Source organism: Canis lupus, chromosome 5 (genome assembly GCF_003254725.2).
Source record: "Canis lupus dingo isolate Sandy chromosome 5, ASM325472v2, whole genome shotgun sequence".
Taxonomy (NCBI): domain Eukaryota; kingdom Metazoa; phylum Chordata; class Mammalia; order Carnivora; family Canidae; genus Canis; species Canis lupus.
This window is the reverse complement of record NC_064247.1, coordinates 55,303,802-55,317,668: the sequence shown is the minus strand read 5'-3', so window position 1 is coordinate 55,317,668 and position 13,867 is coordinate 55,303,802. Positions and strand designations below refer to the sequence as shown.

Sequence of the window (13,867 nt, the reverse complement as noted above, 5' to 3'; positions counted from 1 at the left end):
TTATGGAATTTGTTAATGGAAATCATGACTACAGAGCAGAGTTTCTCAAACTCAGTACTACTGACATTTTGGACTAGGTGATTCTCTGTTGTGGGGGCTGCCCGATGCATTACAGGCCATTTAGCAGCATCTGTGGTCTCCACACAACAGATGCCAGTAGCCCTCCTCTCTATCTATGCCAATCACAATGTCTTCAGACATTGACGAAAGTCTCCTGGGGAACAAAATTGCTGCTGGAGGCAACCACAGCTTACAAAATAATAAAAATATTAGATGATGCTGGTAGATAAATTTACTGATTGTGTGCCAGGAACTGAGTTAACTGCTTTATTTATGTTATCTTGTTTAAATAATACAACAATTTGCTAACAAAGCCACCATGCTAACATCACAATCCTTGCATTTAATGAGATGTTTTTATAATAATAGTACGTAGTACCTACTATTTATTGCATACCTTTTTTATGTTCCCTGATCATCCTGCATTTCTGTGCACTGGGGCACTTATTAAAATTGTAGTTAATTATTTGTACCCGTAAATTCTGTCTTTTTTTATTCTGTATCTTAGCGCATGGTAACTGGTAATTGCCAGGCAATTGATAACTTGGCCAGACACCACTCTAGGCTTTTTACAGATTTTATCTCTAATCCTCATCATAACCCTTTAGGGTACTATATTTTAAAGATGAAAACACTGATCTCAAAGATGTTTAATAAATTACCCTTAATCACTAAGGAACTACTGGACTTGAACTGGGCATCTGTCTGACACTGTATCTCCTGGAACGCTTGCTTACAGTATTTTTTTAAATTTAAATTTGTTAGTTAACATACTGTGCAATATTGGTTTCTGGAGTAGAATTTCAGTGATTCCTCACTTCAATATACACCCAGTGCTCAAGTGTGCATACAGTATTGATAGTAATACATTTTTTTTTTCATCTTGAAAGACCCTTTTCTCCTGTACACTGTAAAAATACTGTCATACAACATGGTAATAATAACAAAGTAATAAAGGCTTATTATCTGCTGGGCAGTCAGTGTGGGATAGGCACCTTGAGTGCTTTACAGAGATAATCTCATTAATTCTTCACGTCCCTATGTGGTAAGTACTGTTATCACTCCCTCCATTTTCCAGATACAGATGCATATGTTTAGAGATTGCTATTTGGTTATATAACATACTTCCCCCCATTTTATAATTTCTGAAATGGAGATATATCTTCTAATTAATGATATCCTAGATTCAATGAAATATTATAAATGCATTTCCAAGGTTGCACAGGTACGAAGTAGTAGGAGCTAGGATTTAGACACAGGAAGAACTGACTCTGGATCTCACACTTTGGTCCTTCTGACATTCTATCTTAGAAAAAGGTTAAGAAATGCATACCCCTCCAGGCCCTCACAGAGGCAAAGGACCTGGGGTCTGAAAGCCTAGTTTTTAAATCTGCCTTGAACATTTACTGAGTATGATCTTGAGTAAGTCATACCAATATATATAGCCTTTTCGAGGGAGACACAATCATGTACAATAGGCCTTATCCTAACCTTATGGAGTTGTTAAAAAAAAATCAAAGAAAAATAATTTCTTTCAGAGTACTACACAAACATTGGGTAGAGTACCACAGAAGTCTAGAGGAACAAAGAATGAACTGTGACTTATAAAAGAATATAGGTCAAGGGTCTCTGAGCCTTCCAACTCACAGTTCTATACTGCTGATGCCCTCAAGTCCCAGCTCTGCTACCTGCGAGACTTGTGTGTGAGACCTGAGGTAAGCCACCGCATTTCCAACCCTCCCTCATCTGTAAAATAGGCCTAAATACCTCCATCCATACTTTCTTCACAAGATAGTTATGAGGATCAGAAAAAATGAGTGAAATCATATAGTATTATTCCTTCTCTGACATTTCACTTAGCATAATACTCTCCAGTTCTACCCATGTTGTTGCAAATGACAAGATCTCATTCTTTTTAATGGCTAAGTGATATCCCAGTGTGTGTGTGTGCTTGTGTGTGTGTATGCACACATGTGTGTCCCCACATCTTCTTTATCTGTTCATCTATAGATGGACACTTAGGTTAGTTCCGTATCTTGGCTGTTGTAAATAATGCAACAATAAACATTAGGGGGGCATGTATCTTTTCAAATTATGCTTTCATTTTCTTTGAGTGAACATCCGGTAGTGGAATTACTGGATCATATGGTTATTCTACTTTTAATGTTTTGAGGAATCTCCATACTATTTCCCACGGTGGTCGCACCGGTTTTTATTCCCACCAACAGTGCAAGAGGCTCCCTTTTTCTCTACATCCTCACCAACGCTGGTTACTTCTTGTGTTTTTTATTTTAGCCATTCTGACAGGAGTGAGGCTGGATTTAAAAAAAACAAAAGAAAGAAAGAAAAAAAAAGGCAAACAAAAAACCAGACTCTTAACTGTGGAGAACAAACTGGTGGTCACCAGAAGGGAGGCTGGTGGGGGGATGGGTGAAATAGATGAAAGGAATTAAGAGTACACTTATTATATGAGCACTGACCAATGTATAAAATTGTTGAATCATTATATTATAAACCTCATAACACTTGTATGTTAATTAGAGTTGAATTTTAAAAGTTCAATAAAATAAAATTTAAAAAATCCCAGAAACTTAATATATAGAAAACTTAAAAATAAGTTTTCCTAATTGAAAAAAAAAAAAAAAAACAGAAGAAGAAATTGCTCTGGAGACTACAAAGTACTGTACTGTTAAACTACACTACCAGCGTGATAAAAAAGACAAACTATGCTGTATGTGTCAAAGATATGCCCAAATCCTGGGTATCCTACTATGTGGTTAGATAAGTCTACTATTACGCGTCATAAGAAATGCTCAGAAATTATTTCCTTAGAGAAAGGTAGCTGGGAAAAGAATACAAATAAAAAACTATTCACTTGTACACATGTCTCAAAAAACATACATGACAAAGTGAGCACAGAAAGAATTCAAAGGCAAAGAAACAAAAATCACTGGCTTTGATGGGTAAGACTTTCTAAGAGGTAAAATAAATTGAGTTGAAAAAAGGAGCAGTGAAGCCTGTTTTCTTTTCATGTCTTACATTGCTTCCCAAGACCCAAAGATGCACCAACTCTTCTCCTTTAAACCTACTTCAACACCATTCCTCCAGAAAACCTACTGTGCGGCCTAGCTCCCACCCCGAAATGTTTTTGGCACTCAGTGTTCCTAGCTCTCCTCTGACTTACAACTAAAATGACAGGGCAGTGTAAAACACACCATCCAACATGAGGTCAGGAAAGGCAGCCTATTCAAAAGCAAGAAACATAGGTTCTATTTTTCTGTCCTTATATCTAGGATTAAAAAGAACTGCTACTTTAAAACTATGCACCCAACCTGGAAACAGGTATCCACTAACCTCAGCTTTACCTTCTTGAGCCTCTGGCCAATAGGTAACATTTATCTGCATGGATAATTCAACTATAGGTCTACAAGTTGCGTAAAGATCCAAATTTATATCAATGAAGAGAATCCGAAAATCCTAAATAATCTGATTAATACCAGAGGTGTAATAACTTCCTTTTTCTGTTTCTATAAAATTATTATTTACAAAGGAATTAGAAGTTTTCTCTTCCTGGTCTCTCTTAGATTATAATTTCCTAAGGGTGAGAACAGTAGCACATTTTAACATCTAACCTATGTTTTGTTATGCAATAAATGTGATCTATAAGAAACAAACTGAAAAATCTGGGAGGGAGGGAAAGACACGACCTCTACTCCCAAACCCAAATACTGCCTACCTCTTGCAGCGTCAATAAAGTATTAAGAATAGCTGGTAGTGTAGTCTGGACAACTCCAAATCTATCTTCGGTAAATGATGCTGCTACTAAGTGAGACAAACCTCAAGGGAAAAGAAAAAAAAAATTAAAAGGAAATACAAATCATGCTAATCTATTTGCAATACATCTACTGAGAAAGAATTAATATCCTGAATATATAAAGAACCTAAAATAGAGGAGGGGGTAATATAATAGGAAAATGGGAAAAAGATTATTAATAGGAACTAAAAAGGTGTTCGACTACATAGGGACATGAATAAGATGACAGTCTGCATTCTAGCAGAAAAAAAGCTATTAAATAATACTATGTTTGGTGGTGATGAGTGGTAGGAAGGAAAACAAAACAATAAGGGAACAGAGTGACAGTTATAATGACACTTTTCATAGGGGGTCAGGAAAGGGCTCTCTGAGGAAGTATCATTCTAAGCACTGACAAGTCAGGATCTGGATGATAAAAAAAAAAAAAGAAAGAACTCAGTTTTGTAACAACTAAGTTTTCATATTCAAGCTAAGTTAAATATGTTAAAATGTTAAAAATGTTATGTCATCTTAAGTTGACAGTTGAAAACAATCCATTAATCACAGTTTTTTGAAGTAGAAAAAGGCAAGAATCCCAAGTTCAATTTCTTTGCTCAAATATAAGGGAAATTTCTGCCTAAGTTAAAGTACACCTAAATATTTAAGAAAAATGATCTATACAAAACAAAAATTTAAAAATGTATCTAAAAATTCAAAGATTGAGATCAAAGCCCAGAACCGACATTTCATGGATATATGGCAGTATTTTTTTTTTTTTTTGGATATACTTCAGTATTTAACTGATAATGAAAATCAAAGTTGTAGTTCACTGAGATGGCTTACCTTCTAATGCCCAAATATGCATTTGGGCATCTGAAAAAACAGCCTGAATAGAGGCCTCTGGGTGCTACAAATAAAACAAAAACACTTAAGCTTACTCTGGGCATTAACTCTGTTATTTTATCTAATCAACTAGGTATCCTATAATAATAAAAAATTCACAGCCGCCTCAAGAATTAAAATCAGAAATTCTTATATGATTTAACTGCAAAAAAGCATTCTGCCACCAACTTGTGTGACCTTTGCCCAATATCTAAATCTCTGTTTCTCATTTAAAGTAAGAGTTACACATACTCAACCCACCCTCAGATTAGTATAGAGATCACCTAAGAGAATGGTTACAATGCTTTTTTTTTTTAAACCTCAGAACTGCCTAAATACATATTATTTCTCTTAAATTGTGTACCCTCAGTCCCACTCCAAAGAAACACCATTCAACCTTTAATACACTAAGGTCGAATAGTAGGGAGCAACCATTGGCCTGTTTAGACAAATACTGACTTTGTGATGTACCCAGTGAAACCTGCTAATAAGCACATCAGCAATGTTACATTTCTCAATACCAAATAGCAGGGTCTATAACCCTTAATATATAATAGATTCACTTGCAAAATTAGAATCAAAGGTGGCCGTTCACTTCCATAGAAAAAGAAGATCTTGTTCAGCATCTGCTCTGCCCTTACTGGGTATGTGCCCTTAGGCTACTACTTAACCCCTCTGAGTCTCAAGTTTCCTTATGGGTAAACTGAGGACAGAGAGACACCTCACAGGAATGCTGTTAGAATTAAATGAGGGAACTTAAGAGAAAAGAACATGGCGTACATAAGACACAACGGTGAGTTCTCTTCCCACCCTCTGAAGTAAAACTTCAGACAACCCCTCTTCCTCTTGGTGGAAGAGAAGACACCTTTCTCAGGGGGGTGAGAGTTTTCACAAAGCTCTAATGGAGAGCCAGAGGTAGATTCTTTTTGGTAAAGGTCATAGCTAATTGGGTGGATCACCCCTGCCACCAATGTGAGAAAAGTTTTAAGCACTCGCAATGATTCTTTGTTCTGTGTACCTATGTTCTATCAGGTTACTCTTATTCAGATCTCTCCTCCCACAGAATAAAAATGAATAATGCATGCCAGAGCAAGCCATTCACTTTGAGTACAGTATCAGCTAATAATATAATATCTTCAGAACGAAGGAAGTTAGATTAAAATAACTAAAACAAAACAAAAATTCTTTCCCTACATATGGGCAAAGATTTTGCTCATCAAAGGATTAACATACAACAGCTGTAGTCCGTGAAAAAGGAATGATTTTTTAGCTTCTGCAGTTCAGTTATTTTCCTATGGCAGCTGGAGCAGCTGACACACAAGTTGGAATGTCATTTAGTTTGTGGCCTGAATTACAACTTTTTATCCCACACAAACTTAGCATCTGCAACCTAATCCAGTCATCTCTCTTCTGAACACCAAATTGGCCACAAAAGATTACAGCAGGACAATTAGCCGTGAAGGATCGCCATGGATTTGATCATTCTGTAGGAAGGGGTTGTATTATGAGCACAAAGTTGCCTGGAGCCCAGAGACTCAGGAGACCAAACTGGAGTCAAGCCTTAGGAAGTCACTGAGATGAGATGAGATGGGTGTCTAGGGCAGCTCTTACTCACAAGGAGGTTTAGTCAAGCACTATACAAAGCTGTTTGGCTTGTTTGGATTGAGCTAAATATTTAGAAGTCAAATCAAATCTGGTACTTCATTTCTTATTTTATTTCCTCTTCTCCCCTTCCCAGTGCTCTAACTATATATCCTTACCTTACTGAAAAAATACATTATCAACACCCGTTTTGATAAGAAATTCTTAACCTGAGTTGGAGAAAAGAAAGAATTAACACATTTACAGTTTTCAATTCTATTCAAGTATGTTAACACATTCCCAGGTTCTTCCTGACACTAAATTAAATGAAACACTTCATATCTTACAGATAAAGAACAAAGAACAATATTTACACTAAACCAAATAAGTAAATACTTTTGTATTATAAACTAGATGACCAGGATGGGCCATCTAACCTGAACTGCATTTCCATGTACACGTGTCTAACTCCCAAATTAGAGCCCTATAATAAAAGGAATTCAAAGTGGTTCTTGTGATATTTTCTTACTCAATTCCTTACAACTGTCTTGCCCTTTACCTCCTAATACCAAAAAAGAGTGTTTTCTCTACAAAAAAAAAAAAAACTTAAGACCTGAAATGATTTTCTGCCAATTGATATTTACATGGGAAACAATTTTCTTAGTATTAAGCTGAAAGCTACATAGTCCAGCTGATTTTTTTTTTTTTAAGATTTTATTTATTTATTCATGAGAGAGACACAGAGAGAGAGAGGCAGAGACACAGGCAGAGGGAGAAGCAGGCTCCACGCAGAGAGCCTGATGTGGGACTCGATCCAGGGTCTCCAGGATCACGCCCTGGGCTGCAGGCGGTTCCAGCTGACTTTAAAGTGAATTCATGATATGGTGGTACTTAGGGCATGTTGGGCAAATGGGATCCCGAAGTTTGTGAAATGCCTACAGTTCATCTTTATTAATCAATCATCCCATCAGCAAAGATGTTGTTACTCCTCTCATCTTAAAAAATAAAACTCTCCAGGATCCCTGGGTGGCTCAGCGTTTGGCGCCTGCCTTTGGCAGAGGGCGTGATCTTGGAGTCCCAGAATCGAGTCCCACATTGGGTTCCCTGCATGGAGCCTGCTTCTCCCTCTGCCTGTGTCTCTGTCTGTCTGTCTCTCTCTCTGTGTGTCTCTCATGAATAAATAAAATCTTTAAGAAAGAAAAAAATAAAATAAAATAAAACTCTCCCATGACTCCCCAACTCCCTCTAGCTATTAATTATCCCATTTCTTTGCATCCCTTATAGCAAAGCTCCTTGAAAGACTCAGCTTTTCTTGTGCCTTCTAATTCTTCCCCCAATCTCTCCTGGCTCCATCCAATCAGCATTCATCCCATCCACTCCTACCCAGAAGCTCAACAAGGACTCAGCCACCTCCACATTTCTAGCACAACAGTTCATCCTAGTGTGGCTCTCAGGCTACCCAGCAGCAGCACGTGGCACCATTCACTTCTTTTCTCGGTTCTCTTCTCACCTCCACAGCCACTTGATCTCCTCTACCAGTCCTCCTCATCTCCCAGACCTGTAGTCACTAGAGGGTCCCGTTCCTGCATCTCTCTTCTTCTGCATCCAAAGAGTTTTCATGGAGTCTCATGGCTTTAAATACTGTCTGTATTCTAAGGACTTCTAAATTTCTATTTCTAGCCCAGAACTTTCCCCTATGCTCTGGATATATGTCTCAGTTCTTACTTGGTATTTTCAATTGGTTGTCTAATAAGCATCTCAAAATGGACATAAACTGAATTCAAGATTTCCCTACATTACTTCTACCAAATCTCCTCTCCCTGAATCATCAGCTAACTGCAACTGTATTTCAGATCCTCAAACCAAAAACTTGGTTTGAGGTCAACATTGCACTCTCTTTTACACCACAACCAGATCATAAGCAAATCCTATTTACACCTACTTTCAAAATACATCCAGACCTTGATCACATCTTACAGCCTCTACCATAATCACTCTGGTCACTGATACGATCATCTCCCACTATATTACTTCGACAGCTTTACAACTGTCTCTCTGCCTCTACTCCTGACCCCTGAGAATCTAATCTCAGCACAACAGCTAAAGCAGCACTTTCAAAATGTAAGGTTACATCATGTCATTCTTGTGGACAAAATCACCCTGTGGCTTTCCAACTCACTCAGAGAAAATGTCAGTCTTCATAGTAGCTAATGCGCCTGATGAGCTCTGGGTGCCTGCTACCTCTCTGACTTCATCACCACCTGCTAGTGTCCATGTTATTTCTCACACAAACTAAGCACACTCCCACCTAAAGACCTCTGTATCTTGCTGTTCCCCACCTTCCCTTCAGGTTTCTAATCAAGTGTCCCCTAATCAATGAGCCTTTTTTTTTTAAGGTTTTATTTATTTATTCATGAGAGACACACACAGAGAGAGAGGCAGAGACACAGGCAGAGGGAGAAACAGGCTCCATGCAGGGAGCCCGATGTGGGACTCAATCCCGGGTCTCCAGGATCACACCCTGGGCTGAAGGCAGCGCTAAACCGCTGAGCCACCCGGGCTGCCCATTTTTCTATGCAGCACTTAAGACATCAAGTTTTTTTCCCTTTGAAAACATCCATTTTTCATATTTTGAATTAAACATATTGGGATGTACTTAGTCCACAGCATGTCATGGTTTAATGGGCAACTTTTTTCTTAACAGTACACAAAATAAGTCTTAAAATTCATAGTATGTTTTTATCCAAAGAGATACAGTTTAAGACATTTGCTTGTCTATTTTCCCTTGCTGGAATGTACATATTCAGGGGCTTTTGTTTGCTGTTTTCCCGGTGCCTAAAACCAGTCTGGGTCAGCCCGGGGGTGGCTCAGCAGTTTAGCGCCGCCTTCAGCCCAGGGTGTGGTCCAGGAAACGGGGAATCGAGTCCCACGTCAGGCTCCCTGCATGGAATGGAGCCTGCTTCTCCCTCTGCCTGTGTCTGTGCCTTTCTCTCTCTGTGTGTCTCTCAAGAATAAATAAAATCCTTTAAAAAAAACAAAAAAAGGGGATCCCTGGGTGGCGCAGCGGTTTAGCGCCTGCTTTTGGCCCAGGGCGCGATCCTGGAGACCCGGGATTGAATCCCACGTCAGGCTCCCGGTGCATGGAGCCTGCTTCTCCCTCTGCCTGTGTCTCTGCCTCTCTGCCTCTCTCTCTCTCTGTGACTATCATAAATAAATAAATTTAAAAAAAAAAACAAAACAAAACCAAAAAAACCACAGTCTGCGTACAGAAAGAACTCAGTTAATATTTCTTAAATGAAAGAATTCACAGATCAAAGTATCATATTAGGTTAAGTCACATGAAATTTCAATTTATATATTCAAAACCAGTCAAATGCCAGCAATTTCATATGAGTCAATTTAATACAGGAAGCATGAAAAAAAGAAGTCTTATTTATACCTGATGGCTTATTCATGTGAGATCCTTGATGCGCTCAATGAGAAATGTGCTCAAACATACATCCTATGATTATATCATCCTACCTGTTCACGTTTATTCTGAATCCATGAGCAAATCATACTGGGTTGTCTCGCTGTCTTACCCTCAGCACTAATGGAGGTAGATGGAGAAGGATTAGAAAATTCAGTCATCTGCTGATCTAAATAAAAAAAAACAAAAACAAACAAACAAAAAAACCAAGATGGTGAAAACTCAGGATATCTGAGTCTCTGCAACTATGACCTTTCAAATTTTCGAAAACAGTCCCCTTACCAGAAGCAGAAGTCCACAATCTTGGCCCTCTTCTGACTAGCTGAGAACTCTGAGGGGACCCATAGCAGGTATTTACATCAAAAATTCCAGCCATCCGATTCACCACACTAGAGCCAAATGGGGTTCCGAGGGGACTTGCAACATCAGGTGTAGATAATTTTGAGGAAAACAATGACGTCTTAACTAATGGTGGCACTGGAGGCCGAGTCATCTGGCTAGATTTCGGGGTCTGAAAAGTAGTTTCTTCTGTAAAAGAACAGATCCAGCACTGAAGAGGCAACCTGAACAAATTTTACACATCTCAGTTTTTGGTTTAATTCATCTACCCAAGGCTTGGGCTGTTTCTTTTTAGGTTTACATTCTCCACATCCAGCTTTTACAAGTTCAGAGATCAGTTGCATAGCGTTACACATTTTCTCTCGTCAGACTGGTCAGCCTCTCTTGTCTTCTCCCATCCAGAGAGTATCTTCACCTTCAAGGTCAGTTTCTCTAAATATAAGCTGTGTTGAACAAACCTTTCAATTTATATTCTATTTTCAAATGGCAACAACTTCAATTACTGCACTGGAGTCAGTCCAGTGTTACTGCAAGGGCCTACTACAGGTGTTACTTTGACTAAATCTGCACTGTGAAAATGTACTGATAAAGGGTCCACATTTATCCATTTTCCACAGAATTTTTCCAAGTTAACAAAAGTCACACCATAGATGAATTTGCCCAGGATCATCTACAAATATGACCTGTAAACACCTTCAAAAATTATCTTACAATCACCAATTTATAGACTGTTGTATAAAAGCTAAGGAATATTTTTCTGGCCACTTCAGTACAAGGCATAAAGACAAATAAGTTACATTAGTATTCTTAATAAAACCACCATAAAAGATCAAACATTTAAAGTGGCAAACTTTTATTAATGACTTTTTAAGGTTAGTGACAGCTAGAAATATTTGAAGAATCAATTTAAAAATTAAGACTGAAGTTTTTTAAGTTCTGCAAAACTAGAAACAAATTTTGACTAAATGATGGGATGTGACAACCATTTAAAATAATGAATAGGGATCCCTGGGTGGCGCAGCGGTTTAGCGCCTGCCTTTGGCCCAGGGCGTGATCCTGGGGGCCCGGGATCGAATCCCACGTCAGGCTCCCGGTGCATGGAGCCTGCTTCTCCCTCTGCCTGTGTCTCTGCCTCTCTCTCTCTCTCTCTCTCTCTCTCTCTCTCTCTGACTATCATAAGTAAATAAAAATTAAAAAATAAAAAAAAAAGAAACATTCTTTAAAAAATAAAATAAAATAAAATAAAATAAATAAAATAAAATAAAGAATAATTCCTACTTGGTCAGACCCATGACTCCCTCAACCCAGAGCTACAATGATCTAACATGCTAATGTGATAGAACTGGCCTATTTAAAATCCTCTAAAGGCACCCTCTCCCTATAAAATGCAAACTCCATTGTGTACATACAAGGCCTCCCTTCATTATCAATCATCATCCTTCCCATTTGGACTTCATTGTGACAGACTTCCTTTTAGCAGATACATTGTCTTGTCATTATTTGTGTGCCTCCCACCAAAAGGTCAGTTCCAAAGTGTTTTTTCATCTTTGACTCTCTGACTTCCAGCACACTGCTTAATATATAGTAAACAATCAATAAGCATTTGTTGAATAAAATAAATGCTAATTCGAATGCTGAGTACAACTGAAACACTCTAGAATCTTTTAAAATATGACATTCATGGTCTTACCTAAATCATTTTTCATTTGTAATGAAAAATTCTTTGCTTTTGCTCTATGACCCCCACCAAAGTAATGATGCTTGCTGTACCCCATATAGGAATTTTTTTTTAAATATCAAGATTAATTGCCAACATTTAAAAAGTGGAAAATTTCACCCACAATATTTTTAGCTTACTTAACAATGAGGTGCGGAGGTGGGGAGGTGGTATGTATGGCACAGAATACCAGGTCCAAATTCCCAGAAGGGAATTGGATTAGGGTTGAACCTAATCCACAGCTTCCCCTTCAGATGAAGCCAGTGCTCTCAAGGTTATCACAGTTTTCACCCAACCAGTTTTGCCCATTTTCATTCAAGTCCTGCCTCCAAAAGGCATGTGGACATTAAGTCCCTTCATTAGTCTAACACATTCCTAGGCCTCTTAAGGAATTTGGTCAAATAACCTGGGTCCCTCCACTCTACGTCATCCCCTCAGCCTCAATCCTTCAAGCATTCTATTAAGTTATCTTAAAACAATGAATGTGATAAACCCCATGGTGAAATTGCTCAGTCATTCCAAGTGCTCTCCTCTGGGCACTGTCCAGCAACTTTATATCTTTGGGATATTATAACGAGAACAGCACCCAGTACCACCTGAAAAGCTTCACCTGGCCCTGCACTTGAGGAAGCTGACACCTTCTATCAGATGTGCCAGTTTGTTAGCTTTTCTAATGCTACCCGCAGAGCGGACTTCCCAACTTCATTTCTTCAATCTACAACGATATGCAGGCCTTTTTCTTTGTTCAGTACAATATCCCACTTATTAGATCAATTTTCCCTAAAAATATATCCCTCACACTCATGTATACATATCCTTAGATTAACTATTTTCATCTTTCTTAGTATACATATCCTTAGATTAACTACTGTCATCTTTCTTAGGAAACAAAATGTACAGACACTGTCCTCTCACAGTAATACAGGAATTACCTGGAGAATTCGATTTCTTAGGTTCCACGGAGTATGAAGACACCAGTCTCCCATTCGTAGCAGCTGCTTCTTGGTAGAGAACCAGTTTCTGAGTCATATCATTTAAAAGGTTCAAACACTCCCTTGAAATGGCTGTCCAATTGTGCGGATGTCCACCTAGGAGATCCAAACACCAGCTTTGAAGATGTACATAGTTACCTTCTCAAAGTGAGGAGAAAACTCAGTAAGAAATGCTGTATGACAGAGGTGCTTGGATGGCTCAGTCAGTTAGGTGTCTGCTTTTGGCTCAGGTCATGATCCCTGGGTCTTGGGACCAAGCCATGCATCGGGCTCCCTGCTCAGTGGGGAGTCTGCATTTCCCTCTGCTTCTCCCTCCCCATTGTGGCTCTCCTCCCTCGCCCTTGCTCTCTCTAATTAATAAATAAAATCTTAAAAGAAAAAAGAAATGCTAGATGATAACACTTTGCATCAGGGCCTACATTCCTTGGCTAAGCTACTATTTATACTCCTGTCATCTAATACACAGCAGGAGTTCAATAAATATTTGGACAAAATAATTTTCCGAAAAGTCTACAAGCAAAAGCTTGCTATTTTACCATAAAAAAAAAAAAAAAACAAAGCAAAACAAAACACCTCTCAAATTGGCTGCTAAAATAAAGCCAAACACTAGAGCATGGGTTGAGTGAAGAAGAGCAGGACTACTTCCTTTGTAACACTGAACAGACTAAAGACTAAGACAATGAGTACAAGCATGTCTAATGACATGTAACCCATGGCCCCCCAGGACCTATAAATTGTTGTATCAGGCCCACTATGTTTCCTTACATGTTCATTTATAATAGCTCCATTTGTTTTTCCTTCTATAGGAAGAACACATTATTTGATAACAATTATAGTTTATACTTAGAGAATTTATATTCTTTAACTTAAGCTACTGTGATCCACAATCTTGTAAAAATTCCTTTACTTCTCATTATCTTTTCATTTTCTAAGACCTTTATCTCCTATAGCTGCCATTTAAAAATCAACCAATCAATCTCTCTACGTTGAGAATAGCTGAGGAGTCCACTGAAAACTGGTTTCCCCATTCTGAG

At 38.4% G+C, this 13,867-nt stretch overlaps 1 protein-coding gene across 3 annotated transcripts in view; it reads right to left on the bottom strand.

Annotated features, from left to right (window-relative positions):
- NDC1 (NDC1 transmembrane nucleoporin) overlaps positions 1–13,867 on the bottom strand; it is a 46,923-nt gene that overhangs the window by 10,396 nt on the left and 22,660 nt on the right. For all 3 annotated transcript variants that reach the window (XM_025427680.3, XM_025427679.3, XM_035716186.2), the window contains exons 11-16: positions 12,774–12,929; positions 10,068–10,313; positions 9,839–9,954; positions 6,496–6,546; positions 4,697–4,760; positions 3,797–3,897 (exon numbers count right to left, since the gene is read on the bottom strand). In XM_025427680.3, coding sequence (XP_025283465.1) covers positions 3,797–3,897; positions 4,697–4,760; positions 6,496–6,546; positions 9,839–9,954; positions 10,068–10,313; positions 12,774–12,929 — 734 coding nt within the window. The remainder of the gene's footprint in view (positions 1–3,796; positions 3,898–4,696; positions 4,761–6,495; positions 6,547–9,838; positions 9,955–10,067; positions 10,314–12,773; positions 12,930–13,867) is intronic.